General features: G+C 39.0%; 3 protein-coding genes across 10 annotated transcripts; 2 read left to right on the forward strand and 1 right to left on the reverse strand.

Annotated features, from left to right (window-relative positions):
- Window positions 1-165: 165 nt before the first annotated feature.
- Window positions 166-14,852, forward strand: Svil (Supervillin). 3 transcript variants are annotated; one of them, XM_077424799.1, is made up of 24 exons: window positions 166-618; window positions 949-1,149; window positions 1,421-1,570; window positions 1,814-1,884; window positions 2,397-2,523; window positions 2,965-3,211; window positions 3,313-4,578; window positions 5,524-6,269; window positions 6,363-7,721; window positions 8,082-8,180; window positions 8,499-8,667; window positions 8,822-8,979; window positions 9,100-9,341; window positions 9,474-9,678; window positions 9,783-9,934; window positions 10,576-11,049; window positions 11,309-11,459; window positions 11,661-11,812; window positions 12,143-12,415; window positions 12,908-13,031; window positions 13,174-13,368; window positions 13,503-13,780; window positions 14,058-14,213; window positions 14,396-14,852. In XM_077424799.1, the coding sequence occupies exons 2-24, from the start codon at window positions 951-953 to the stop codon at window positions 14,480-14,482; spliced, it is 7,080 nt and encodes a 2,359-aa protein (XP_077280925.1). In that variant the 5' UTR covers window positions 166-618; window positions 949-950; the 3' UTR covers window positions 14,483-14,852. The 3 variants fall into 3 exon arrangements, with proteins under 3 accessions (XP_077280925.1, XP_077280924.1, XP_077280926.1); XM_077424798.1 differs by having other exon boundaries at window positions 167-618; window positions 1,418-1,570; XM_077424800.1 differs by having other exon boundaries at window positions 167-618; window positions 1,418-1,570; window positions 2,965-3,196.
- Window positions 14,853-15,078: 226 nt separating this feature from the next.
- On the reverse strand, window positions 15,079-16,236 carry Taf12 (TATA-box binding protein associated factor 12). 2 transcript variants are annotated; one of them, XR_013259974.1, is made up of 4 exons: window positions 15,952-16,236; window positions 15,597-15,789; window positions 15,239-15,437; window positions 15,079-15,164 (listed from the first exon to the last, which is right to left on the reverse strand). XR_013259974.1 is itself a non-coding variant. In XM_077424831.1 (3 exons), the coding sequence occupies exons 1-3, from the start codon at window positions 16,234-16,236 to the stop codon at window positions 15,310-15,312; spliced, it is 606 nt and encodes a 201-aa protein (XP_077280957.1). In that variant the 3' UTR covers window positions 15,079-15,309. The 2 variants fall into 2 exon arrangements, 1 of the variants encoding a protein (XP_077280957.1); XM_077424831.1 differs by having other exon boundaries at window positions 15,079-15,437.
- On the forward strand, window positions 16,193-27,437 carry LOC143907812 (E3 ubiquitin-protein ligase AMFR). 5 transcript variants are annotated; one of them, XM_077424813.1, is made up of 8 exons: window positions 16,193-16,332; window positions 18,329-18,622; window positions 20,519-20,776; window positions 21,045-21,200; window positions 21,474-21,796; window positions 22,802-23,192; window positions 23,280-23,521; window positions 23,999-27,437. In XM_077424813.1, the coding sequence occupies exons 2-8, from the start codon at window positions 18,359-18,361 to the stop codon at window positions 24,192-24,194; spliced, it is 1,830 nt and encodes a 609-aa protein (XP_077280939.1). In that variant the 5' UTR covers window positions 16,193-16,332; window positions 18,329-18,358; the 3' UTR covers window positions 24,195-27,437. The 5 variants fall into 5 exon arrangements, with proteins under 5 accessions (XP_077280939.1, XP_077280936.1, XP_077280937.1 ...); XM_077424810.1 differs by lacking the exon at window positions 16,193-16,332 and adding an exon at window positions 16,643-16,940; XM_077424811.1 differs by lacking the exon at window positions 16,193-16,332 and adding an exon at window positions 17,288-17,539.
- The last annotated feature ends 394 nt before the right edge of the window (window positions 27,438-27,831 follow it).

A 27,831-nucleotide genomic window follows, 5' to 3' on the forward strand; every position in this document is an offset into this window, starting at 1 on the left:
CCTGCAGTGCGTTCCAAAATTCACTCTGGGTAACTAAAATCTATAGTTTACGTTACGTACACTGTAGCATTTAGTTAACTAGAGTAAATTTTGGAACGCAGCCCTGCTCGACAACTTTCTGGCTTTCTCCGCTGAATGAACGGCTGAACGCGCCCAGCGCCCACCACCACTGACCACTGACGCAACGATCAGTTCGTTAGAACGACACCACCCGTTTCGTGGCGACTGGCGATATGTTTTCTTTTATTTTAATCTTTAGTCGTCATTGTCGTCAATTTTCATTCTCGATGTAAATGACGTAGCCGTAAGCCGTTTCGCTACATATTCGGCATTCGCGCGAGTTTACTCGTTTACCGCGCGTATGTACGGATTATTACCTCGCGATTTGTATCGCTTTATACATAGTACGTAGTACTTATATTGAGTAGCTGTGATAAAACTTGGTCGTATAAGGAATACGCAACGCATCGTTTGCTCCCCGTGCTCCAGGCTCCGAGTTCTCGACCTCGATTGCCCGACACCCGACACCCCGACAGTTCCTTTCGAGATCGAGAGCTCCCAATAGTGAAATTATGGCCGCGCCGAAGGACAATTCACATTTGTATTAATTCACGTCGAGTAAGTATACCACATTGCTAGCCGCGCTCTAATACTCGAACACTCGCTAGCTAAAAATTCTATCTAGCGTAACAAATGACGAGCGATGTGCGGCACGATGCCTTTCGTGCTCTTTTCAAAATTACATATGTTATATGTTTAACTCTAACTGTGCGTCTACTTAATATTCTGACTCTCTCTATGTCTTTTTGAATTTTTAAATAAATCATTGATAAATCGCGAAATAATTCCCGTACTTTTCTACACGGTTGTTTCCTACAACTTGGATCTCGATCTTGTATAGCTATTCGCAGTTTACAGATACGAGTTAATAAAAATATGCATTTTCAGCAATGGTAGCTGCCGGAGCCACGGTTTTGATGGCAGCTAGCGAGGAGAATGCGTCGAACGAGACAGGAAGTACAGAACCGAGTACAACGCGCTCGCAAAACCAAAGTACTTGTTCGCGTTATAGCGACGTACGGCGTTGCGGTCAAAGGAACGTTGAATCGTCGATTAAAGGAGACGTAGCTACTTGCTCTTTGAATATTAGTAAGTATTCAAAAATTTCTCTAGCGTATGTGTCCGGTACTTGATTGTTATCTAACGATAAGTACTAAGGATAAACGTGTAACGTCTTGTCGATCATTCAGACCTATACGTTTCTAAGTGGCGTCTTGACGAATCGAAAAACGATAGTAATGATACAATAATATTGTGCAACTTGTCTAAATCTCTTTGACAGATACCATTTGTTTTAAATAACTTCGTTGTACGCTTGATCTCTCGACGCAAAATGTGTATGTTACTTTTATTATAGTAGAAAAGAAGCAACGTAACCTTACGGCGGAAAAGAATGGTAAAATAATGTCAAAGGAGGAAAGCTCTAAAAATTTTGCGACCTGTAAAACTGCTCAGATTCGTGAGACCAGAACTTCTAGATTACGAGCTGCTTCTATAGTATTACCCAATGGTGCGTAAACGTTCTGTATAATGTTTCTCGTACTTCACGTATGTAACATTTTATTGCCGTAATATATATGAATAAAAATATAGTTTTTTTAAATATCTGGATACATTTTACGGTAGAAATTTAAGTCCTTTTGACATATTTTTGTTGAATCACTGATATATTGTTTGTCCGTGTATACTGTATATACGCTGGATTTTAATTCGCGCACAAGTATATAATTAAATCGTCTCCTTATACGAGCAGATGTGTCTAAAAAATTACTTGGATCAGAAACTCCCGACTCTCAGCGGCACGATTCACCGTCGTCCGAGCAAGTAAGTATGATTGTAACTATTTGTCCTGTTTCATTTTTCTATTTTCCCTCCCGTTTTTAAGAAAATATTATTTTTATCCACGTATAAAATTAAAACGCATAATTTTTTCATCGGGTATAGACAAATTAACGTATATTTCCACGCATTATAAATTGTCTAGGAACGTACTAAATTTCGTTTAATAACTTATCGATGAATTGCATTATAATATATATATATATATTTATATTTACGTTGACAATTTTTGGTCGTTGTAATAATTTTTTACTTGAAGGACATAACCTGCGAGACGCTATATTGATTCGTTAGATATTGAAAAAATTCGAGAAAAATCAATTATCTTGGAATAAAAAAAATTGGACGACTTGATCTTTAAAAATTTCCATTAGATTATGTATTGTGCATTTGTGCATGTCTGTGATATTTAACACACGCGTTATCTTATCTTTTTTATTAATTCCAAGAAAACTTTACGCGTAATGTAAAAGCACAACGTGTGTATTTGTACACAGAAAAATTCCACGTCCCTCGATGTCACCGTGAATTCTGTCAAGGAAAGAGATAAGAGTTACAAACGTAAATCTTATTTAAATAGATCACGTCGTGTGGAAACAGCGCCTGTTGATCATTCGAGCGAAGGTAGGAAATTTTTTCATGAATTTTTTATGTAAGATAAGTTTCTCGATATCAAATTGCAACAAGGGGAGAGAGATCGAGCAGAGAAATCAAGTTGAACTATTCGAGAGAATTTAAAATGTGATCGTAATATTTTGGCGTTTTTTTTTTGTATGCCTTCGAAATTAGCTGTTAAAGTATACTCTTGAAATTTGAGCATATTTTTACAGCTAGTGATGTAAGAATTATTATATGACAACTTATATTAACAACTTATATAACCGTCGACTTTCATTGGTTTCTTTTTTTTGGTATTGGTTTTACTACCGTAAAGAGGATTTTTACATTTAATGTACAACTCGCACGTGCGTTTTTGATATCGAATGAATTTTAACTGAAATGTTCATAATTTGCGCGCAGACACTTTCCTCGATAACCTTTTCAATAACCTGATGAAATTTTTAGTCGAATCTAGCGAGAGACATTCCAGAAGGCAGTATATCAAACGAAGTCAAGTATCCGAAACGGTATCGAGTCCAGCTGATTCCAGTCGTCAAATGGCCAGTCTGCGCAGAAACCATATCGATTCGAAAGCTGGAACTCGGTACAGCGTCACGAAAAATCTATCTAAACCATGTGCGTCACCTTCCGTCGTGCCTGCCGCGAATACAAAGCGCTCAATTGTTCGACAACCTAGGTACACATACGTACGGTAATACGTATCCATATATTGTTATTTTATCGGCAAAAGTAATGATAGGAATTATAGGAAAATATATATAAATAGCGTTAGAAATGATTTTTGCTCTTCAGTGGTGGTACAGGCGATTCGGAGGTTTCACGCAGAGTAGACGAGTTAACGGCGTTGACGCGTGCCACCATGGAACGTGTGGAAAGGCTCACGTCTGCAACCGCGAGCTGTGCTAATCACTCGATTGAAAACGTGCATATTGTCGCCGAGAAAGTGTCAATGTCGCCAAAAAAGTGTATCACGTCTAAGCACACGCCAGTTTCAATTCTCAAACATAAAACTGTCGACGGCGAAGGAGGCGATCGCCAAGCGTCGTCTGGTGGTTCTCATGCGCCATCACCAGTTACGTTTTCGCCATCCGTCATGGAGCCTGTTTCCCACAAGAGACACGGTATTTTGAAAAAACGGAGCAGTTTAGATGAAAACGAGATATTACGTCGTCGTAGCTGTTCTCCCGACGTTTCCTTCGCTGACAACATTTACTCGGAATTTCGGCCAATCTTGAAAAATCAAAGGCGATCCTCGCTGGATGAGATTGTCAAGAGAGATCAGAGCCCTGATCAACAACCTGCCTCCATATTGAAACGTAAATCGTCCAGGGAAGATGACAGAGAGATTCATCGATTGTCATTGGGATCTCCGGAACCGCAAAGCATTTTGAAACGAAAACTCGCAAACAGCGTGCGCGCCAATAACGTCAATCATCATGTAACCATTGCATCGGACGTTGCGAATACGACGGTGAGTGGAAATACGATCGCGAACACGAACGCGAGTCTCGTGTCCGAATGTCTCGAGGGATCTGAAGTCAGGCCGATATTGAAGAAAAAATACGGCAAAGAAGAACTTGTCGGGGGCGACACTTTGTCTATCGAGCCTCGGCCTATACTGAAGAAGAAATCGAGTACCGAGTCAGACGAACACGAGCACGATAGACCGAAGAAAACGATCTTAAAGTCCTCGCGGAAGAATTCGTACGAGGAGGGCAGTTATGAGACGGAGTCGACTTCTCCGAGGAAATTGTCCGTATTGAAGAATCGAGTGAGCGAGATCGAAAACGTACGACCTATATTGAAACAGTCCAGCGGCAGCCGTTACTACGACGATACGTGTGATTTAACGGCGGACTCGTTTTTGCGAAAGAGAGCGCAGTCTGTAGGTCATGCGCGATCCACTAACAGCGATGACTCTGTCGAGTCGATTCGCGTGTTAGCCAAACGAAGATCTCTCGAATCCAGTTCACCGATCGATGTATTGTATAATCCGACAACCACACGTCGCTGTTTTACGGCTGATCGGTCCAATGAAATTTCCTCCGCAGCAAATAGGTACGTGTTTCAATCGATGTGTCGGCATGAAAGAACAATAGTTTAGTTCTTACAACATTAAATATGTATCGTTAGATATATTAATGGCATCAGACATATCCGCATATACCATATATCGACAATGCTTTACGACACACGACTCACTCATTCTTTCCTCATTCTGTTCTCTTTGTGAATATATAAATTGTACGAAAATATTATCTCCCGCATACATTTTTAAAAGAAAAGCCCATGCAAAGGTTGCGATACAAAAATTTGAATCATGATGTAAGAGCGCATAATTAATTCAGAAATTTCATCTGTTTCTGCAAAAACATTATTTATATTAATGGATGAGAAAGCTTTTTGGCTGCTTTCCAATTTTGAATAGGAAAATATCTGTTTTAGCTGAACAAAAAGAGTCCATACTTTTTTTCTTTATAGTATAATTATATAATTGATTTTTTTCCCTTAAGTTTTCGTTATATGAACGGGCTCTAGATAGATATAAATGTCATTTACTTAAACCTGTTAAAAATATATAGGTATTCTAGCTACATTGTCTGCTCTACGCTACGTTCGATTATTCGCTTGCACAAAAAAGATTCCTGTTTACAAATTTCTTTACACCGAGAAAGGATTTCAATCAAATACGACTTTCCTATATGGAAAAAAAGAAAAAAAAGTCTGCAGTGCAATATTAACCTTTTGCAATTGCTGCAGTGATACACGAGTTTAGTGGGGCTTTGATCCCGTGCCAAGTTTAATTATAGACCATGTAGCGATTCTCAAAGCTACCAGAAATTGGGGATAGTCGTGTGCAACGTATTTATGAATAAAAACGACTCACGGTACTGTCTTGATCCATTGAAAAAAGAAACAAGATATAAATAAAACAGGTTAATCTCTAGCATACAAGTTATTAATATTAGTATATTGTGAATGTGTATACTATATTTCTTACAGCTCCGGTGTAATTAAAGAAAGTAAGCTATCGTGCGAGGGATCCAGTAAAATTAAGCAAGTTAATACGAACGGTATGGAAGAGAAGAATAAGATAGATTCGCATATACATTTTATGAAGATCGGCGACGGCGATGCGGACGGTTGCGATGCGATACAAGTTCTCACTCGGACGATTGACGAGAAAGAAGCGGTGGATAGGGAGAGACGGCAGGATGCACAGGGTGTTTACGAAGATTACGCCGCTATTTGTCGTAGTAACAGCGTATCGAAAATAACACAACATTTTAAGATTCTGCAAGAGAAAGCAAACGCCGCGACCGCGGAAAACGGCTCTCAGCGCGCACCGCCCCCGCAGAGATTATCGCGCGGAATTCAACGTTATCGCGAACGCAAGGTACAGGGTGGTGACAGATTCAATACCCAACCGGTAACTTTCGAAGAAGTGCGCGAGGCGGTTCTACAGAATCAGCGCAATGCCGTAACGTTGAGCAACGCGGGAGCGACCGACAACGAGCCTGGGGAGCCGTCCAAGCTAAGCTTGGCTGAACGCGTGCGGCTTTTCAATCAAAAGATCGCGACCACGGAAACCGCCTCAAAAGACGCCGCGTATCACGAAAAGCTTATTCAAAGAAGACGACGACAATCTACCCGTTACAAAACGCAACCTGTAACATCCGAGGAGGTTCAAGTGGCGTCCCGGATATCACCGTTGAACTCAAATCGCCAGGTTCAAACCTTAGTTGAGAGTACGTGTTGGAAATTATTTGTAATATTTGTATTTGTATTGGTTTATCAAAAACATGTGCAACAATGAACAAGTAACAAATTCGTTGTTTCAGAACGCTCAAAAGAATGCCAAAGGTCGCTTCATTCGCCACCGCTCGCAACAGCGTCTCAGCCTGACGTACCAAAAAGTATTCTAAAATCATCCACCGGTTATACGCAAAATGTTTCGCGTGCCAAAAGCTCGGAACTCCAAGGTATGAAGTTGATAAAATCTGTGCTTAAGAAAGAATCCGAAGAATCGGAGCAACCGATGATATTGCCGAGTTCTGAGATGTATCCACGTTCTATTCTAAAGAGTAATTCTTACTCGAGGCCCATTCAGACTACAAGTGTTGTTGACGCAGCGATATCGAGAAGCGAACGAGGCTTGTGTAGCGTTGAGAGCCAAAATTCAAATAACGAGACTGCTAAATTCCACGAGAAATTAGATTGTTTCAATTTAGTGACTAATCATAATATGATGCGAGATCCTTGCGATGAGATGCGAGCAATCGTTTCTAAGCAAGACGATAATGTGGATGTGGAAAACGGAGCCACAGTGCCTTCTCATAAAGCTGCATTATTTTGGAACGAAGACATCTTACCGACTGATGTGGATAACTGCAAAATTGATACAATGTCGAATGGTGTATTGGAAAGACGCAGCAACGAGAGGCATGATGACAATTTGTTAGCGGGCAAATCCAATCGGGTATTCGATATCGACGACGACGACGACGACAATAAGAATGACGAAAACGATACCAATGATGACGAGGACAATGAAAGGGATGTCGGTAAGGAGGAAGAAAGATTGGCGGTGAAGATGAAGGAGAACGATGACGACGATGACGACGACGACGGCGACGACAACGACGATCACAAAACACACAATACTATTTTCGATGAAAAATTGACTAGTGTCGCACGATCTTCCATTAATTCGTTGGCCAAGAGTATCAGTCAACATTCTCTGGGCGATGAGAGATGGAAACAACGCGGTTTGCCACTACCTGGACTGTGTCGCAGCGCGACCCAGGTAATAGCGTCGATAGAGACCAGTGAGACACCGAGTGTGAGCATCGCCGATCGGTTGGCCGCGCTACATCATAGCGGTAGCACGAACTGGAAACGACGTGTGGCCGGTGCCAGAGTTGATGAATCTTGCGACGATTCACTATTCAGTTTGGAGGAGAGCACGGCCAAGTCGGGCGTGCTGGCCGACTGCATCGAGAAGCTGGAATCTGCTGTGGAAAGTTGGAAGAGCAGAATCGTAACACCCGACGCGGTCAACTTCACTGTTGCTGGCAAAATGAAAGTAGCTCCATCGAAAGATACCAGTTCGCCGTTCCTCACGGAAGCCACGGCGAGCATTTCAAATCAAAAGAAGCGAGTCCCGCGTCCGCAACGGTTTAAAATGAGGAAAGATAAAGGTGAGGTCGCCTTTCGTTCTTTTCCGAACGAAATAGAACTTTAAATAACGTTTAAAAAAACGTTTTTCAAAGATCTAAACTATTATTTTCTAAGACCTACCAAAGATATGGGTCATACTTTAGACGTGAATCTAGTGAAAGTCTCAAATGTGTTTAAAATGTCTATAGGACATCTTATAAGATATCTTAAAGGTGTTATATCTTGGAAGACATCTGTATGATATTTTTCAGACTTTACGTTACTCGGGCAGTCTAAGCATTTTTGAATTTGAAATTTGGTTAATGAGAGAAATGTAAAAATATTCACTTTCTATTTTGTATTATGACGAGAACAATTGTTAAAAGCCAGCATCTTTTCAGGGTGTAACAGTGGCGCAATATCGACCCCTACCAGTCCATGCAAAGATTCATCTTCCGCCACGCGCACAAGTTTTTCTGAACCTGTTAGCGATGATAGCGGTCAGTAGCGATTTTCGTTAAAATCGCGTATTTCGTGTTTTTCGTCTTGCCGATGTCCCAGAAAGAGCTGCTGATAGAAGAATATATGTATAGAGAATTTTTGCAATTTGTAATTTCTTCCTTTAGCTTTAATGAAATTACATTTGTCACTATGTTGTATGTTATATAATATCTGGGACAGAGCTTGCGTGGTGAGATCGCGATATAGCCTAATCAAACAGCTGAATAAACGCACAAGCGCACGTTTTCCTCTTTATTGAAATGCGGAAACGCGCAAAAAATTTTTATTTAGTGAAATTAGTTTATTATAATTTGTAGGTGAAGAATGTAAAACGGAGCATGTCTTGTCGCCGAGTGTTTCAGTACCTAAAACGGACGATGAAACGTTCACCTCTTTCTTTAGCGGTGTGTCGCTGGAAAAGTGCGAGACTGAGTGTCTTGACTTAGATGAAAGTGACTTCGATATAATCACATCGCAATCCGAATTGTAAATTTTAGCTTTTACTCTATTTTGCTATACTCGTGCAAAGATGAAAGAGAGACAAAAGAAATGAGAGAAAGCAGGAAGAAGAGTATTGCTAAAAAAATATTGGTATGTGTACGCAAATATAACTCTATAATTTAAATCATTTTCTTGACAGATTGGTACAAAAGCGGAATATACGAACGCAACGTCGACGAGCCACCTCGAGAAACCCTCTTAAGGTTCTCGCGGCACGCACCGATTTGAGATCGGAATACACCGAAATTCGCACGAATATAGCCACGAGTACGACAAAGAACTTAAATATAAAAAAACGTGAGTATATTCACACAACTTCCTCTGCCACATTCTATATCTATATCAATCATGACGTTGATTTTATTCGGATTTCGAATTACATATAATTAAGATTTAAATCTTTGATTGATATTCCAGTAGCCAAAAACTCGTCTTTCGCCGTCGAAGCTCTCGCCGGATTGGCTTCTACTGAAGATTTTAGTACGGTGACTCTGAGAAATGTGTCGGAAACAAGCGTGTCCACGAATAAATTGCAACCATATAAAGACATAATGTTGATATTGGTTAAAGGAAGACGGCACGTTCAAGCTAGATTGGTCGAACCTGTCGCCGAGAGTATCAATAATGGTGATAGTTATATATTAGTGACAAAATCAGAGGTAATGATAATAATAAAAGTAGAATAGAGAACATATATAATACATTAGCCGATGTAAAACATTTACATTCATTCTTTGCCGTTCTATTTTCTTCACTAATCGCAAACAAAACTGACTCTCGACGAATTACAGGTTTTTAACTACATAGGGAAATATAGCAACATTATCGAGAAAACTCGTGCCGTTGAGATCGCATCTAGTATTCAACAACAAAAGGATCTGGGCTGTCAAGCGATCGAAGTAATCACTATAAATGACGATAAACTGACTTGCTCGAGGAATCAAGTTGAAAAATTTTGGAGTTATCTTGGTGTGGTCGACAACGAAAAGTTATACGGTACCTTTTCCTTTCTATTTTCGCAGCGTGCGACGATATTTTTGTATATCGCTACGTGTGTACTACATCAATAGAGTATTAGATAGTATCTAATATCATTGCAGTTGTCGAGGCTGGCCATCCTGACGAAGACGAATTGTACGAATCTGCCATTATTGATACAAATATGGTGTTCGAATTGAAAGATGAACAATTAGTGTCGCACGAGAAATTCTGGGGTACTCTCCCAAAGATAGAAATGCTCGATAAGAACAAGGTAATTGTAATTTTTTTTTACCGTAAAATCGTATGTGATAAGAAAAATATTCCCGCACAATTAGATTCGTGAAGAAATTGCAATTTATTCTTCTAGTCTTATTTTTCTGGCATTTGTCTATTTTAATTTTAAGTTTCATTGTTACACGTATAATTTACAGTTTTCAAAACATCTCGATTTTGCGCATGTCTAAACAATAAATTTTTTAATAAATCCACCTTCTCTCTCTCTCTCTCTCTCTCTCTCTCTCTCTCTCTGTTTCTAAAGTAAACATTTTTTTGGATATTAGATTGGTTTCAATTTTGATAACGTATATTGAGAGAAATAGAAAAAAGTATAGTAGAAACAAATCGTTCATCTAAAAAATGAAGGCTTTTTTGTGGGATTGTATCTCGCGCACATATAATAAACGTAATTCATGCAAGGATTTATGATAAATTATTGCGCTAAAAACAATTTTTGGAAGATTCGATTGAATATGCTCAAAATTGGAAACTGTTTCAGAAACTGCCCGCCGTGACTTAATGAGTTTTTTTTTTATTTTTATTTTTAACGCGTCTTGTAGTCGGGTTTATGTATTTTGTAAGAATTATATAAGGAATTATATTATATTGTATGCATTTTTGTTATTTTGTAAAAAGATTTTGGTGTTCGATTTTGGCACTGAGATGTACATCTGGAGCGGTAAAGAAATTTCGGCGGACAAGAAAAAACTCGCCACGCGACTGGCTACGGAAATGTGGAACAATGGATACGATTATAGGGATTGTACCGCTTGTCCGATTAACGCGGCCCGTATGATTGGTAATCGAAACAGTGATTCGCGCACGAATCCGCCCGCAAAATTTGCCAAGAGCAGACCAGAATGGTGTTTACTGGCCAAGCTGACGCAACACGTCGAAACGATATTATTCCGGGAGAAATTCCTCGACTGGCCTAACGTCACCGGTGCGGCAAAGACGCGAGGTCGAAATGATAATGCGCGACAAATCGACGGTGCCATAGCTGTGCAGTTGGATGAGAACGACGATATGTGGCTACCAAACTCTACTTCAGTCGATTTTATTCTAGAGGGCTGTCACTTGGGCAGAGGCACCGGTTGTTATGACAATGAAGTAATTTGTCCTTTTATTAGCACGACAAAAAATATTTCTTTCAAATATAACTGAAAGCGATATGTATATATTAGTTTTAAAGTAACTTGTATTTATTAAACTTACTTATATTTATCGGCCATTGTGTTTTCGACGCACTCTCTTTATATATATATATATATATATATATAAATTAAAAAACTTTATATTTATAATCGATAATGCTCGCGATTTACAGGTGAACCTAACTGATTGATAATTTCATTCAATTTGATTTTAGTTGAAGAAGGAATATGTCGTTGCTACAACAAGTGTTATAGTGTGGCATATCGATGAATTTTCGCATACGCTTTTGGACGAATCATCTATTGGTCAATTTTATTCTGGTGATAGTTATATCGTTCAGTGGACATATTCCGTGACAATTACTGGTGAGCTGTTTATTGAGCTGTTCACATTTCACGGAACTGAGCTCATCCTATAAACTGTCTTAAATTCTCATTTTTGAAAAATAAGTAATACTTTCTGTTTTATAGATATTTACAACATTATTTTTGTATAATGTGTAATCTTTATTTTTTAAGAATATGAGTTTAAAATGTAATCGTTTTTACATTTGTTTATGTTCCTAGGTAGAGAACTCAGTGGTTTGCCGTCAAAGCACTCGGCAAAAGGTCGCGATAGATCTGTATATTTTATTTGGCAAGGTCGAAATGCATCCTTGAATGAAAGAGGTGCCGCGGCATTATTGACAGTCGAATTAGACAGCGATCGAGGTCCTCAGGTGAGTTTGCTATTACAATTGTTTTATTTACTCGAATTTATCTTAATATATATTTAATTGTTATCTGCGAATGTGTGCAATATATGTCGCATAATATACGTGTAGGTATACATTGGCTGTATTATTAGATATTATTACTTATTAATAGTAATTTTACTCCAATTAGACTTTGCAATTTTATTTTCTAAAAATTAATGTTTTTCAATTATAGAAAAGAATTCCCATTCTTTTCTCTAGAAATTTCTTTTTTACTAAAAGTAAAATATCGCACAAAATATCGAGAAATGTATTTTATAATTGTATAATATTGTTCTACGTATGCTCGTGCAGATTCATGTCGTTCAAGGACACGAACCAGCTGCATTCTTAAATTTATTCTCTGGAAGGATGGTGGTACACAGTGGCAAGAAATCTGAGAAAAAATGTGAGAAACGATGCAGATTGTACATTTGTCGAGGAACTTTAGAAACTGAGACATTCTTGATTGAGATCCCTTGTAGTACTCGACAATTAAGAAGTAGAGGTTCCTTCATATTGCTAGACACCGAAAATGCAAAACTATATGTCTGGCATGGGAATAATTCGTTGCGCCATATTAGAGAAGTATATTTCCTCTAAATTTCTATAACAATAGTAACAATAAATATATTCACGCATAATTTAATTAATATACATGTGTACATGTGGATAAAGAGTTTAACATTGCGATAGGTTCCATATTTTACGAACTATATGTATCTAAGTATATATTAAGCTCGTGCAACGTAAAAAAAAAAACAAAAAAAAAATTAGAATATAAGCAGCAATCGATTATCACAGCAATCTCGAGAAATGTTTATGGCTATAAAATTATTTCAAAATCTTGTGAAATTATGATGAGAGAGAGAGACTCCATTTTACTATTTATAGTAGAATGGAGTAATGATGATTTTCATGTCATTTTTTTCTCATTTCCCATTGTTTTCTCGTACTCATATGTCGATCGTTTCCTTTCTTTCCCTTTCTTTTTGTTTACCTCTATTATTTCTACATTTCTTCATCTCTATCTCGTTTGTCTCTCTAATTCTCGCGTTTTCTTCCATCCTTTTATTATAGAACGCAGTAAAAGCTGCAAATAAATTGAAAGAAAATCGACCCGAAGAAGCTGGATTATCAAATGAGAGTAGAATACAAATGTGTCGAGTTCAAGAGGGCTCGGAATCTGAGGGATTTAGCAATGGTGAGTGAAGCTTAGTGAAAAGTTAACATTTAAACCGAATACAGGATTATGTATGTACATACTTATAATTCTTAAATTTATTCTCCTATATACATATGTATATTGTCACAAAGAAATTGAAAATGTATTTTGTATTTTTCAGCATTAGGTGGCATAAATAAGAAATTGTATTGGCCGTTAGAAACAGCTGAAATACAAGATCATACTCCAAAGCTTTATCATTTATCCAGTATTTCTAAAAAATTCCGCGCAACGGAAATACTTTGTCCATATCGCGCGGACTTAACAACACCGTTCCCTTTCTCACAAGATGATTTGTATCAAGCGAACCAACCAGGTAACGATATTTTTAGAAGCGCACTTTAATTTAGTCGGTATTTGAATCGGTTTCTCACGAGAAAACTTTTTACGAAGAGTTTTAGCAAAACATTATTTATCATAAGCTTTTTTATCACGTCTTACAACTTTCAGCCTTATTTTTATTGGATGATAAAAATGCGATTTGGATCTGGCAAGGATGGTGGCCCGATAGTGGAACGGAAGATCAGTCCGGAAGCAAAACTGTCCGATGGCAGGCAGAGAGGAGAGCGGCGATGACAATAGCGATACGATATTGGCGAAAGACTCGAAGCGCACAAACAACGAATCTTCCAATATATTTAACATGGGCTGGTTTAGAACCGTTGCAATTTATAAATCTTTTCCCGGAATGGACGTATCGGGATGACGTCGCTGAATTAAACATAGAGGTACACATTCAAAAGGACATATTATTTCGTTTGCTATTCAGATCTTTTTATGCTTTCTCTCTCTCTCTCTGTGTGTGTGTGTGTGTGTGTGTGTCTAACTTTGAAACAATAACTGCTCTATCTGTACTTTTAGATATCTAGATATACTTTCAGAGTGTATTAGATGAATAAAAGAAACGGTACATCTCTTAATCGCGTGATTTATCGTATTTCAATAAGATCTAAATGCGTATAAAAAACGTAACGTACATTTATCATATTAAACACATTATACCAGGATGGCCGGAATCCAGGAGAAATATTAACCGTGGAAAATGAATTGGCTCGTCTAACGCAAAGTACATATCCTCCCGCTCAGCTGTTACAGAGACCTTTGCCCGATGGAGTCGATCCAACGCGCCTCGAGTTGTATTTATCTCGACAACACTTTCAAGTTAGTATCATAGACTTACGATTAGAGCAGCAGTTGAATACTCTCGTGATTTACGCATACAGTTTTCAACACGCGTACTTGAAACATATATGAAATTATTTCAACGTTAATAAAATTTCGTCACAATTAACATTCTCTCAGCGGAGAAGACGTACACATAAGATACATTTCGTGATTTATAGGAACTGCTGGGAACGAGCAAGGAAGAATTTCAACAGCTTCCAGTCTGGAAGCAAGTGAATCTCAAGAAAGATACAGGATTGTTCTGATGGATCGTTTTGGCTGCGATCAGCAGTAGCTGCCCTTGTAAAATGGTGGAGCTTCGTTACGCGTTTCGCAATATTTATCAACTTGAGAATCAGAAAAAAATCTCAGCCTCTAAACATATTTTTCTCGGAACTTTTCGCGTATAGAGAACGAAACATTTCGAGAAACATTTCGAGTATCGGCGAATATATTATCAACGATATATCTAATAATTAATCAATGGAAGATGAAAAAGAATCAACGCGATCCGAAATATCGCGTCAATGTTATTTGAAAACGCATACGTATAACGATACATAGCTCGCGTTCGTTTATTCCGTGGGAGCAATGGCTCGTGGGAAAATTTTCCCACGAGCTCCCACGGGGAACAAATGAACTCGAGCAAAATAAGCGTACGCGAACACAGATTATATATTTTTAATACGCGCTACACGCGAAATCCGCTTGCAAACATTTTCTTCAATATATTTGTACGATGTTTATATATCGCGAGTGAACGGTCGCCGTTTTCGCCTTATTCGCGCAATATCTGTACGTATAAGACGGTTTCTATAATTTACAATATATATTCTGCATTTTTAAATAATATTTCGCAAAAAAATATACATACATTTTTATTTTTTCTTCATCCTTACACAGGGGACGGCATAGCGGCATTTAGAACAAAACAAATATTTCCGTTACCTTCGAAACGAAGAAGCACACGTTCAAAAGGGAAACAAAAGTGTAAAAAAAGTTAAAAAGGGAAACGTACGTACAAGATAAACGCAAGATTTTGCCACAAGACGTTTACCATCGATACGAGAAGCTAAACGTAACGTACAAAGGATCAATATTTCTTAATGGACTTTCGTATAAGCGCCAATCTTTGTTTGTGCGCTTCGGTAACGGTAGCTCGTTTGTACGGACGCACTTCGTCCGTGCCAAAACCAGGAATCCACATATTCCACGTTCTTTCTAAAAATTGAAACACCACACGCACAATTATATCTACGATAATCGGGCGACACCAAGTTGTATTCGCCAACGTTTACTTTTGCCGAAAGTACGCTCGTCTTTGCACAGTTGCGGGAACGTATTTCGTAAACAAAACAGATGGCTATCGGCGCGACTCACCTAAATGTAACTGTACATCTTTAACTTCCACCGTGTTGGCACGACGATGTTTAGCTAACAGACAGGCCGCGTTAACCGTGGTTTCCACAAAGTCGTCAGCTACGTGTAAAAGCATCTCTTCCACCTCCTCGTCCAACTGTTCGGTGGGATCTACTTCTCTCGCCAAGTCTCGTAATCTCGTTTTCGTTAAAAACTAAAATCAAATAGCAAGACGGGACGCGGCAGGCAAATATAATATCGAACGATGTGAAACGTAAACGTAGAATATAAACGACGCGCGAGACATATTTGTAAAAACGGTCGTATCGCAGGAACGAGTTTTTTCATAATTTTCTCAGGAGCTACGCACACCTACTTGTGGGAAATCGCTGAAAGAACTTGGTGCGTCGGACGACGCGTGTTGCACCGGTTTCGAGGACTGTGGGACGTACTGAGTTGGCTGAGACTGCGTTTGCGGCTGTACAGGAGTCGTCGTAGGTCCACCGCTCCGCACCACGTTGGGCAGAACCGGAGACGTCTGCTGATTATCAGGGCCTACGGACCGTAGAGTTCCGAGCACGGGTGTCATTTCCGAGGCCGTCGTGGTCGTCGTGGTCGTCGTGGTCGTCTGGCCCTGGCCGACAGCGCTTTGTCGCGACATTCCGAGGAGCTGGACAGAGTCGTCGGCGTCGGATCCTCGTCCGGATGATCCGGATCTCCTTCGCCGCGGTCCGCGGTCCTTCGGTCGGCTCGGCAGGTAACGTCACGCCTGACAATCCCGACATTACCAAGCGAGCATCGGGGCCTCGGGTTTAGGCAGGCAGGAACGGCTTGCGAGTTGCGAGTTGCGAGGCGAGAGCGCGCAGCGCGTACGCGTACGCATCGGCATATATAGTACGGTAGTACGATACGCGATACGCGTCGCACGTCACGTCGCACCGTGTCCGGTCAGCACCGTCGGTCGTGGTCGAGCTGGTTAGCGGCTAGCGCTGGTTAACAATCGTGGTCGGTCGTCGGCGACGCTGTTGGCTGTTGGCCGTTGGCCGTTACTCCGTGCTACTTGGCGCCTCGGTGCCGCTGCTCCCGCGGCCGCAGGTGTGACGCGCGACGCGTCGTCGCGTCGCGCGTGCCACGGAGGATCCGTCGCCGGTCGCCGTCGCGGGTGCGCGCGGGTGCGCTTGGTGCCACTTAGTGCTCGCGACAACGTGAGAGCGGTGAGAGCGCGAGCGGTGCGAGAGAGACGCCGCGCCGTCCGTATCGCGTCAGTCTTGGAAGTCTTCCAACGAGATTTTGCGGCGAGACGCACAAGGCGAGCCTCGGGAAACGCTTGAAACGGACGTTCGCTCGTATACGTAGCGGTATCGAGTAAGTATGACGACGACGACGACGACGACGACACGCCGCTTCCGCCTTTTTCCTTTCTCGATCGCCGAGGGACAGCCACGCGATAGTCTGGCTTTCCTTCGTCCTTTTCGCCCTTTTTCTCCTTCTCGGCTGTGGCTGCGGCCTGCGGCCTGCGGCTGGCGACGATCAACCGCCAACCGCCACGCCGCGAGCACGCACGTATACGTACCGATACGTACGGGGCAGCACTGGCAGCAGCCGCGGGTAATTTTACTTTCGCCCGTAGCCCGCTCTCCTTTCGTTCTTCCACCAAGACCAAGCCGATTATGCCTAACGATAAACGTACATTGATTTTCTGTCTCGCGAGCCGCGCGTCGGGAGTCGGGAGTCGGGACTCGGGACCAAGGGGACCGAGGGACGTTGCGTTCGGCATTCGTCTTTTCACTCAACGCGCGTCGCGCGTGTCCTTGGTCTCCTGCTTCTTCTTTCGATGTTATCGAGCCACGATCGAACTGTTGCAGGCACAGCGTTTTTCGGAAGGCTGAGAAGAAGAAAAATTCAATTGGAACGACACAGATGTACGGGAGGAAGGATATCGCGCGTGACTCGTGAGGCGTGACGTACGTCGCGTTCCATAGATGCCTATGAGGCTCGAGGCTCGAGGCTCGAGGCTCGAGCGCTGGGAAACGTAGCTCGACGCGTTCGCGCGTTAACCCTTTTGCCGACTTTGCCGCGCGAAAGGCGCCTTCTCGATTCCCGTCGATCGACGTTTGGCGACTTTGACGAGGACCGAGGACTCCGAGCTCCGAGCTACGCGAATCGATCCTCGTCTCGTCTCTCTTAAAATTTTCAAACCCACGATCGCTAACACGCGGTAACGACTAACGAGATAGCGCGTTTTTTCCCCGTCACCCGTCACGAGGGATACCGTCGCTTGGGCTCGGTAATCTCGGCACCGAACGTTGCCGTAGATTCGTGAAAAATTGTCTAGACGTGCCGTCATACGCGTTATAACGTTATAACGTATCACGGCTGTGGCCGGCGTGCGGCGACGTGCGGACGTGCAGAGTTGCGGAACCGTCGGGCGCGCTCACGATTCACGCGTGCCTTCACCCACCCGCGGGCATATTCGCCTTACCTCGAAATATATGCCGTGCCCCGTGCCCCGTGCCCCGTGCCTTACGAGCTTACGAAAACGAAATACGTGCCTGCATTTTCGTATCTTTCGATCTTTCTCTCGAAACTCATCCCAACCTTTTCGAGGATGACTCGCGTCTCGCCGCGTATGTTCCAAGACTATTTTGTCAACCGGAACCATTTTCAACGATTTTAGAAGTTTTATCTGCCGTTCGAGTTGAAAACGTAAGTTTCCGTTGTCACCCGCGTTGCATTTTGGTTACTTTTTACAGATGTAAAAAGCGTCCCAACGTCTTCCAATCATGCCGATGGAATTTTTGGAGCGGTTACCGGTTCTGAATCTTCGGGCGTATACCGCCATAAGTTTCACCGTCCTGTCCTGCTCCGTGTACTATGCCACGCAAATAATCAAGGATCCCGCTTGGAGAACGAATCACACGCGCGTCGATGTGGAAGCCCATTCTGGAGACGACGTCGATCCGACTGATCCGGCTGATCCGAGAAGTCTTGGCACGCATCTTAAAGAACTCTTGGAATGTATGGCGGTGGAGCCTGTCTGCATCTGGGTACGTTTGTTCGGTTTATTCCGATTCGGATAAATCGTTGTAAAAAATGTGCGTCGGCAGCGTCAGCGGCGCGCGGGCTTGATGCGCGTTCTATCTTTTCGCTGTTGTATCCGTTGACTTTTTGCGTTTTCAACTCTCCTTTTTTTTTTTTTTTTTTTCCCCACGTCTTTGGCATCCAAGAGCATCCTCGAAATGTATAGATATACGTTTGTTGTATAAGATTGTTGTGAACGAACGTTTATAGTAGGTATGACAAGTGGCGTTGTGTAAAGAGCTTCGCGATTCCCCCCCTCTGTTATATTATATATAATATATAATACGCGACTGTCTATAGTTATTAAGTAAACTGTAGTTTTGCATTGTCCGTCCAATTCTAATGAACGGATCGTCTGTCGGCTAAAGCGAGAAAAAACAATGACGATCGGATGACGAACGATCGAGTTGACGATGACTGATAAATTGGACCGAGATTCGGACGATTCGGATGTGACGGATCGTCGATAATTATTTTGCGCAATACCGTAACGTTTTGCGTGAATTTTCAATCGCGCCGCGCCGATCGGATCAAGCGGAATAAATATTCTCGTCCTCGCGACACTTGTATAAAGATATAAAATTTTCTTTAAGCGGAAAATTCACGTCTATCTCGCGGTTCACGGCGAAACGCGCTACTTTCCTCCCTAGTCCCTTGCGACGATTGCGCAACTATCGCGCGCGATTAGGATGTCTTGCTGTTGTTCCTTTCGAACAAATATCCCACGTTGATTTTTGCGTTCCATTTATATTCACGTTATTCACGCCGTTCTCACGGTTCACGCTAGGAAACTCGTATTCCATGTCCGCATCCGCGTTGCGTAAGTACGACGTTGATATGCGCGCGTTACGTGTAATGTAATACAAAAAAGTTGCGTCTCTCTCTTTCTCTTTTAAGATTTTTTAAGATTGAAATTTCGATCCGCGTATTTGTCATCAGCCGCAAACCTATTCGTCCGAGTTTAGTAATTACCGAAAAGCGAAAACTTATCGTGTTAAATTCTATGAATTAATTAATCGAATGCCCTTTACGTGTTTAATTTATCGCTTGACTGTCAACGCGTGTTGTCCCTGCGAGATGAAAAAGACGTAGCGGTAACCCAACGTTACGTATATAAACGTTACCATTTTTTATTTTATCGTAATTAAATATTTATTATAAGTATTTTTTGGGTTTAAGAAATTTGTTTGTTCCATCGACGAAATAAAACCGTTCGAGATTCGGACGTTTAATTTTATCATTTCGCGACACGTATGGTGATGTACGATACGTAATTTTGCGAAAGCTTTTTTCCATTTCGCGTGTCGATATGTATATCAAAATTTTCTGACGCGTTGTACCTCGAACACGTGTATCCGAATATTTCAAAATAGTTGGCGAGACATTGAAACGAAGAATGTTTCAGCCTAAAATTAGATGGCCTTTAAGTTTATAAGGTGCGCGTGTCGAAAAATATCTATACTTCGTCTTGTTTTTAATACGAGACAAGATACAATTTAAGCAAAAAATATCACAAGTTTAATTAAATTCGGAATAATATCTTTCTTTCGAATATAAGAATATATAGTTTGATTCGATCAATGTTAAAGAAGAAACTTATCGAATCAGATTTGTAATTTATAATTCAAATTAATACATTTTTATTCAGAAAGAAGAAAACTTGAAATATATATACTTCAAATTACGTTACGTATCTCACGCGTAACAGCGTGTAAAATTTCAACGAAGAAAAGAAAACCAGCCACGCGTGCGTGTATATTCTACCAATTATATTCTACTTTAAGCTTTCTGAGATTTTTCTTTAATAGATTAATACTTAATACTAATAGATTTCTCTAATACGTTGTTTTCATAATCTACAGACTTTAATCAACATGGCTCACTGCATGTTGATTCTTCTTGGCAGAACCATTCAAAAGCTTGTATTTGGTGAGCTACGTGCCTCGGAGAGTCAACATTTGAAAGACAAGTTCTGGAATTTTATTTTTTATAAATTTATCTTTGTTTTTGGAGTTTTGAATGTACAATACATGGACGAAGTTGTACTCTGGTGCTCATGGTTGATGGCGCTCGGCTTCCTGAGTCTTCTCAGTCAACTTTGCAAAGATCGATTTGAATACGTGAGTATAAACGAAGAACAAAAATACGATACGCGCCAAAAGAAGTTCTAGGCATGGTCATCCTTGAAAATGTAATAGAAATATATTTCGTACGACGCGACGTTGCGTGCTCTACGGATATATGTTATAATAATATAAATGCATGTTAAAATAAAACCATTTTCGCTTTTGGAATGTTTCTTCTTGTTGGAGATATTTCAAAATCAACGATTGACAAAGTATCATTGTACGTTTCGAGAAATATAATGTCTTGATTCTTTGGTTTTAGCTGTCCTTTTCACCCACCACGCCAGGATGGAGTCACGCGCGACTTCTCGGATTGTTGGCGGCGATTCTCGTCCTATCTTCCTTCATGCTTTTATTCTGTATTGCTGCAGCCTTCTTCTTCATATCTTTCAATACTTTTGCTTTTATGGCAGCTGAGGTAAGCGATATGTTTCTTAATCAATGAATCAATTATTTTTCAACATCAATTTTGTGACTATTCTCTATTAAAACCATTTGATTTCTAATATTATAACAAACACGCGCGCACGCGCACGCGCGCGCAAACTTCTTCAAATAAACAGTCTTTTATGTCGTTCACTGCTCGTTTACAAATTATTTTTTGAATTAGGATCGAGAAAAACGCAACATCTATTTTGTACACTATCTAAAATATAATTGACTTATAATAATTATTTGTTTCGGTCCGCAGTGTATTCTACTCGGAGTCCGTACGATTCAGGTAATGTTACGCTATGTGATTCATCTGTACGATACTCGTGGCGCCGGCACTTCGACGCAACGCTCTTGGGATAAACGTGGTCCGTTGACCTACTATACGGATTTGATTTCGGAGCTGATTGTATTGGCAGTCGAGTTTTTTCATCATGTTCATATGCTTCTGTGGAGTAACATCTTGTTGAGTATGGCATCGCTAGTCATATGTATGCAACTGAGGTATCTGTTCTACGAGATACAACGAAGAATCACGAAACACAGAAACTATTTGGCTGTATTAAATCATATGGAGCAAAAGTATGTGTAATGTATATTTATGATATAATTTGGTGTAACGGTTATATATTATTTCAATTTTATTGCAACATTCTTGTAGTATCTTAAACATTTTTTTTAGATTTGATTTATACGAATCACCAAATATATCTCAACATATTGAAAGTCCACATACAAGTACGGACAATAGACACATATGCACTACCGCTCAAAAGTATTTGCTACCTTAAAGAAATTTGATCAGAGACGAGTTTATATTAATGAAATTTTAGGGCGCGGACAAACGAGCGACTTTGTCGCGCGACGATGAAGCGCGACAGACCTGCACAGACGGGCGACACGCGCCGCGATAAAGAAGCGCCATAGATCCGTATATATATCGTATCATATACCGTACAGGCTTCTCTGTCGCATGACAAAGTCGTCTGTCTGTTCGCGCCCTTAATGAAAAGACCAATAATTTGTTACGTGTCTTTATTGCATAGGTAGTTACGTGCACTGAGAAAAAAAAATTGTTAATCCGAAAAATGATTTAGTCCGATACGTGCAACTTAATACGTGTTGAAACAACTAATGTTTAGTTAACTAACTAACATGTTTAGTTGCACGTATCGGACTAAATATTTTTTCGGATTAACAAATTTTTTTCTCAGTGTGTTATTTAAACAATGTTAAACAATGTTTTGATAAGAAAATAACATTATTTTAAATTTTCGCCTCATCAATGTAGCCGTTTTTTTTTTTTATTACAGTTTACGTTACACAGTTTACCTGGTGGCAAATACTTTTGAGCGGTAGTGTGTGTGTGCGCATTACATTGGAAATTCAAGCATTAATTACGATTTCCTTTATGTTTTAATTTTTAACGTATATAATAATGGATATATATAGCATTATTGCAAGCATTTTTATTCTGTTGTAAAAGAAGAATGTAACACTTTGCAAGCTCTTTTGTAACCCAATAAAATTGCGTGAACTATTATATAATTTTTTTTTAAAACAAATAAATCACTGTTTTATTTTTAGTTATCCAATGGCTTCGCAAGATGAATTAGCCGAGAATTCTGATAACTGTGCGATATGCTGGGAGAAGATGGAAAGTGCTCGTAAATTACCTTGTACGCACTTGTTTCACAACTCGTGCTTACAATCCTGGTTAGAACAGGATACATCGTGTCCCACTTGTCGATTGGGTCTGAGCATGCAAGCTAATCACAGAGAGAACACTCCAGAGATGCCGCCCGAGCCACAGACTCCTACGAGAAGAAACGGTAATCATTTTTTCCTCTTTCTTGATGGATCGAGATACGTGTCTTGGTTGCCTAGTTTCTCCGTCGAGGTCTCGCACAATAGATTACGTGGTAACATATCTACGTTGGCACACACTAATTCCCAGATGGATGCTATGGCGCGACAGGTAATGTTTATTTTAAAGAAATTTTAAATTTCTTATAGATCTTGTAAAAGGTAAAATTTTATCGCAACAAAAAAATCTTTATATTAGGTACAACTACTTTTTCCCCATTATTCTCGCAATGTAATCCTAGAAGATCTTAGAATGACTCGATCGGTTGAATGGACAATTGAGAATATACTCGATGGAGTATTAACTATACCACACCACTTAATGGAAGAACCGCAAGAAGAATCCGTCCCACAAATGCAAACGGCCATGACGAATATTATGCCCAGTTCTTCTATCCAAAATTCATCAGATCCTAGATTCGATATTCCTTTTGCCGACAGGTAAGGGAGATATGAAATATTAACCCTTAGCTGGCACACTGGGACGTACTATAGGGAGCTTAAATTAGAGCTTAGTAATATAAAGGGACTTAAATTTGAGCTGAACTAGGCTGGGGCGTTTAATACCCCACAGTGCCAACTGAGGGTTAAGGACACATGCCTCATTATTTGTATTTATGTTATTATGTTTATGCCCAGTTCCACAAACGTCGGTTAACTTTTAACCTTAGATTAACTTACGCTTTGTCTCTTTCTAACATCCTCCTTAGAAAGAGACGAAGAGTGAGTTAATCTAAGGTTAAAAGTTAACCGACACTCGTGTACGTTTAGAAATATACAAAATTTATGAAATTAATTTATTAAGAATCTGAAAACGGAAATCGAGATGAGAAATCTTTTTGTGATATTGTTCGTAATCTAGATAACCTAGGACATTATTTCTCTCACAGAGGTTAATATGTATTATCGTTTTTATAGTGGCGAAGAACCTTCGAGCCTTGGTGGTCGTTTCTCGAAATCATCTACTGAGAGAGAACTTATACTTCAACGACGAAAAGAACATATGCGATTAACAGCACGCAGAAAGTATTTGGAAAAGCATCGGAAATCCGAGATTGATTCGACAAATTCGCAAATAACGAATACTGAAAATATTGAAAATACTACGTCTTAGATGTAAGCAGAGATGATGATTAATATGATTTCGAAATTACGCAGAGCTTCATAGTTGACATGAAATTGACTGTACGTTTTTTTATTTTTTTTTCTCTTGGATATGAGACCATGGGACATACATAACGAGATCATAGAACATACAAAATGATGCAACACATATTTTTGCTGATGATTGATTATTAAATATAGCAAGAGCATATCGAAAGATCTCTTTATGTATTTAACAGTTAGTGCTCTTAACGTTCTGAAAACAAATTAAAGTCACAGTCCAGAGATTAGGCGCGACATTTAAGAATATCGATAGGTTGTGAACGATATACTCATGAACGATTAGTATTGAATCGATTACTCAATACCATCAATTTATGATAAAAGCTACGAGAGGACTAAATTATGATAGAAGATGTTACGATTTTTACGTAATTTATTTAAATATCACGCTGGTGGCAAAACATTAAATACCTATGATCATATGTAATGCGTTTTGGAAAAAAAAAATTGTTGGAGAACAACCACATACCGGGTTTTGAAAAAACCAGTAAGCTGCATTGTCGTCCACTTTCTAACGGATTAAAGTCTTTGTTTTAAAAAGTTTCCTATTTTTCTTATATATATATCTCTTGTATAATTTGCAAAATAATAAATTTATAAATTTATGAACAGATTTTGAAAGAAGAGAAAGAGAAGGAGAAAAAAAGGAGAAGACACAGAATATTTTGATTATGATAGATACTCAAAATGTTAATTTAATGTATATATATATATATATATATATATATATATATATATATATGTGTGTTTAGTGCCATAAATAAATTAAAGTGACACGTGCCAATTCAATGAGCATGGATTCAGTTATGCTCATTAGAGCTTTAATAGCTGTTTCTAAAAAAGAGAAAACGCATGTATGTTTGTATGTATGTATATATGTATATGTACACACATATACAGACACGCACACGTGTGCGTGCGTGTGTGTCTATTAAAAATTCAGTTAAAGATTAAAAAGAAAAACTTTTTCTCTAATCTGTTAGGCAACAGAAATAATTTGTTTCAGAAAACGTCTGTCCTTTTTTAAAATTTACATATGTTGTTTCGAATTGATGATCTTATAAAACAAACGAACTTGTTTTGCACAAATGCGAAAATTAGAGTACCAACTTGTAAATCTTGTATATAACTTAGTTTCGTATGTAATGAGCAAGGGTTCGGAAGTTTGCTAGCTTTGAGGAGGAATTGTTTCTTCTCTGCATCATTTAACGACACGATGAGAATAACATAATTTCATAGAAGTTAGATTTTTATGCTATTGCCACACGATAATAATCCTAACGTACGAATTTACGGATAAATAAAATGCGACAATTGGCACAAAGTTTTTTGTTGCATATTATTATTAAAAATTCAACTCGAAATTACATTATACATTTAATTCTTATTTTTAACGATGTGTTAGATGCTATTCACGATGTGCTTTGTTGGCTTGCAATTATATTGCCCAATATAAAAACATATAATTTTGTCGCGTTGGTCGATATAAATAAAATCTATTCTTACATTTTGTGCTCACATTGTGACGAAAGTTTCAGTGGGGCAGTTTAAGTGGAGCAATTTTGTAAAACTTGACCAACTCCCGGACCTTTAATAATATATAAATTTCATTACACTTGGATATACATATAGTTATTTTTAATTATTAATATTTACATACAAAAATCCTAGTTAATGAAATATTTTTATATTTTATGATTTATTATTTATTTTCATAACAGTGCACTCTGCATATTTAACTTGTATAAATTTAATAACATTCGCAGCTTTTCAGTTTTTCTTAGCTTATGTGATAAATATTTATCCATGTTCACACATACAATACACAACACACATTCAAGACACATGTATCCGTAAATATTTGTAAGATATAAATATATCCATACAGGATGTGCCACGACTCACGATTGTTTAATAACAGATTCTTTGACCTAGCTAACGTAGAGAATCGAACGTTTCTTTTCATTTTTCAACATTGCGTGTGCTTTGTTGAAATATAAAACTTTAAATTAAAATTCTATCAGAGTTTACTTGAAATTAACTTGAAATTGATTGAAAAATGAGATTATATTTATTTGTCCCGTAGTGAATTGTAGTTTGTAAAAAGTTTCTTTATAATGATTTGTAATTTGGATACTAATAGATACCTCGATGTTTTCGCTGAAGAAAAAATGAACTTGAAATTCATTAGGAAAAATATGCGATATGTACAAGATATAAATAGGTATCCGTCATTAGAATTCAGTCAGTCATAGGACATTCCGTATTAGGATACATTATTATACGTAAAGCCTTGTGTACGCGATACTAGAAATCGGTTCGAGTTTCGGTTTAACCCAATGAAACCGCTGCTTTTCCGTAAGAGCTGCAAGTTGCGTGGCTTAAACCGAAACTTGGACCGATTTCTAGTATCGCGTACACAAGGCTTAAGAAATAGATTTGTGGAAGCGTGCGCGTGTGTGTGTGCACGCGTGCGCGTGCGTGCGTGCGTCTGTCCGCATCTGAGGGATGAGAAAACTTATTTTACTAAAATGATGCCGACATACATATAGTTGTACTAAAACTTTGTAAGTAGCTTTATCTACATCGAACCATTTATATATATTTTATGGATCTCTAAGTTGCATATAAATAATATAGGTAATAATAAGTGACGAAACATAAGGCAATTTTTATTCGAGGTAACTTTCTGCGTATGGCACATACAAAATTTATTATTTTAATTGTAGCTATCGCTACGGCACAGTAACAACAGTTGTTAATAATAGTTATATTTTCAAAAAAATTTAAGTCGTTACGTTTCATAGGCAAATCTAAATTAAATTTATCGAGATGGGAAATTAAAATTTTCATTAACTTTATTAATTGCCTCTACATGTAAATAAAATAAACGTGTGAAGAGATATATGAATATTTTCATATAAATGAAAGAGCTTTATTAAATTATATTGTTTTTGAGAAACATAATATCTGGCTAGTTTGGCGAGTTAGGATAGTCCAACGACGCTTTCCCGAGTCCCTCGAAGCTATAACTTTATAATACAATACGAACTTTTTCTCAAGATCTTTGTAAACGTGAGCATGGGGTGTCCTACGTCTCTTCTAATGTAGCAATGTAATACCTATTCCACACTTGTGACATTGTACAACTAGCAAGACAAATAGAACGCATTATAGATCGTCGTAGTTACATCGCTTACTTATTTTACGCGACTATATAAAAATTCCTTCGTTGCTTTACAAATGTAGTTGATCCTGCAATTTCTAATTTGCAAAACATTTTGTAATTGTTATATATACTAAAATAATATCGATACCCGTCGCGATAAATTAAATATGTCGACGATTATGTAGTTTTGATTTTTTAAATAATTGTTTCTATGTATGGCCATATCGCTACTCATTATTACAGAAAGAGAGAGAGAAAATAATATTCTCAATGTTACAATTATATATGCATTAGCGAGTCAACCTGTGTCATACTTAATTCGTACGAATAATTTTACATCGATATAAATATTTCTCAGTAATGTTACATTTTATCGTTGCGTAAATTATCTCTGCAATAAATGCAAGAGGATGTG

The sequence above is a fragment of the Temnothorax americanus genome, unplaced genomic scaffold, assembly GCF_048541705.1.
Source record: "Temnothorax americanus isolate GAGA-0224 unplaced genomic scaffold, ASM4854170v1 Scaffold9, whole genome shotgun sequence".
Taxonomy (NCBI): Eukaryota; Metazoa; Arthropoda; class Insecta; order Hymenoptera; family Formicidae; genus Temnothorax; species Temnothorax americanus.

What these genes read in the sequence shown, in the direction of transcription:
- Svil (XM_077424798.1), top strand. Translation starts at nt 951, where the DNA reads ATGGTAGCTGCCGGAGCCACGGTTTTGATGGCAGCTAGCGAGGAGAAT. An exon ending in TGTTGATCATTCGAGCGAAG is followed by an intron (nt 2,524 to 2,964) that starts GTAGGAAATTTT and finishes TGAAATTTTTAG; the next exon opens with TCGAATCTAGCGAGAGACAT. An exon ending in CCTAGGTACACATACGTACG is followed by an intron (nt 3,212 to 3,312) that starts GTAATACGTATC and finishes TTTGCTCTTCAG; the next exon opens with TGGTGGTACAGGCGATTCGG.
- Taf12 (XM_077424831.1), bottom strand. Translation starts at nt 16,236, where the DNA reads ATGTCGCGACAAAGCGCTGTCGGCCAGGGCCAGACGACCACGACGACC. An exon ending in CTTTCAGCGATTTCCCACAA is followed by an intron (nt 15,790 to 15,951) that starts GTAGGTGTGCGT and finishes ATTTGATTTTAG; the next exon opens with TTTTTAACGAAAACGAGATT. An exon ending in AGATGTACAGTTACATTTAG is followed by an intron (nt 15,438 to 15,596) that starts GTGAGTCGCGCC and finishes TTCAATTTTTAG; the next exon opens with AAAGAACGTGGAATATGTGG.
- LOC143907812 (XM_077424813.1), top strand. Translation starts at nt 18,359, where the DNA reads ATGCCGATGGAATTTTTGGAGCGGTTACCGGTTCTGAATCTTCGGGCG. An exon ending in TTGCTTTTATGGCAGCTGAG is followed by an intron (nt 21,201 to 21,473) that starts GTAAGCGATATG and finishes TTCGGTCCGCAG; the next exon opens with TGTATTCTACTCGGAGTCCG. An exon ending in TTAAATCATATGGAGCAAAA is followed by an intron (nt 21,797 to 22,801) that starts GTATGTGTAATG and finishes TTTTATTTTTAG; the next exon opens with TTATCCAATGGCTTCGCAAG.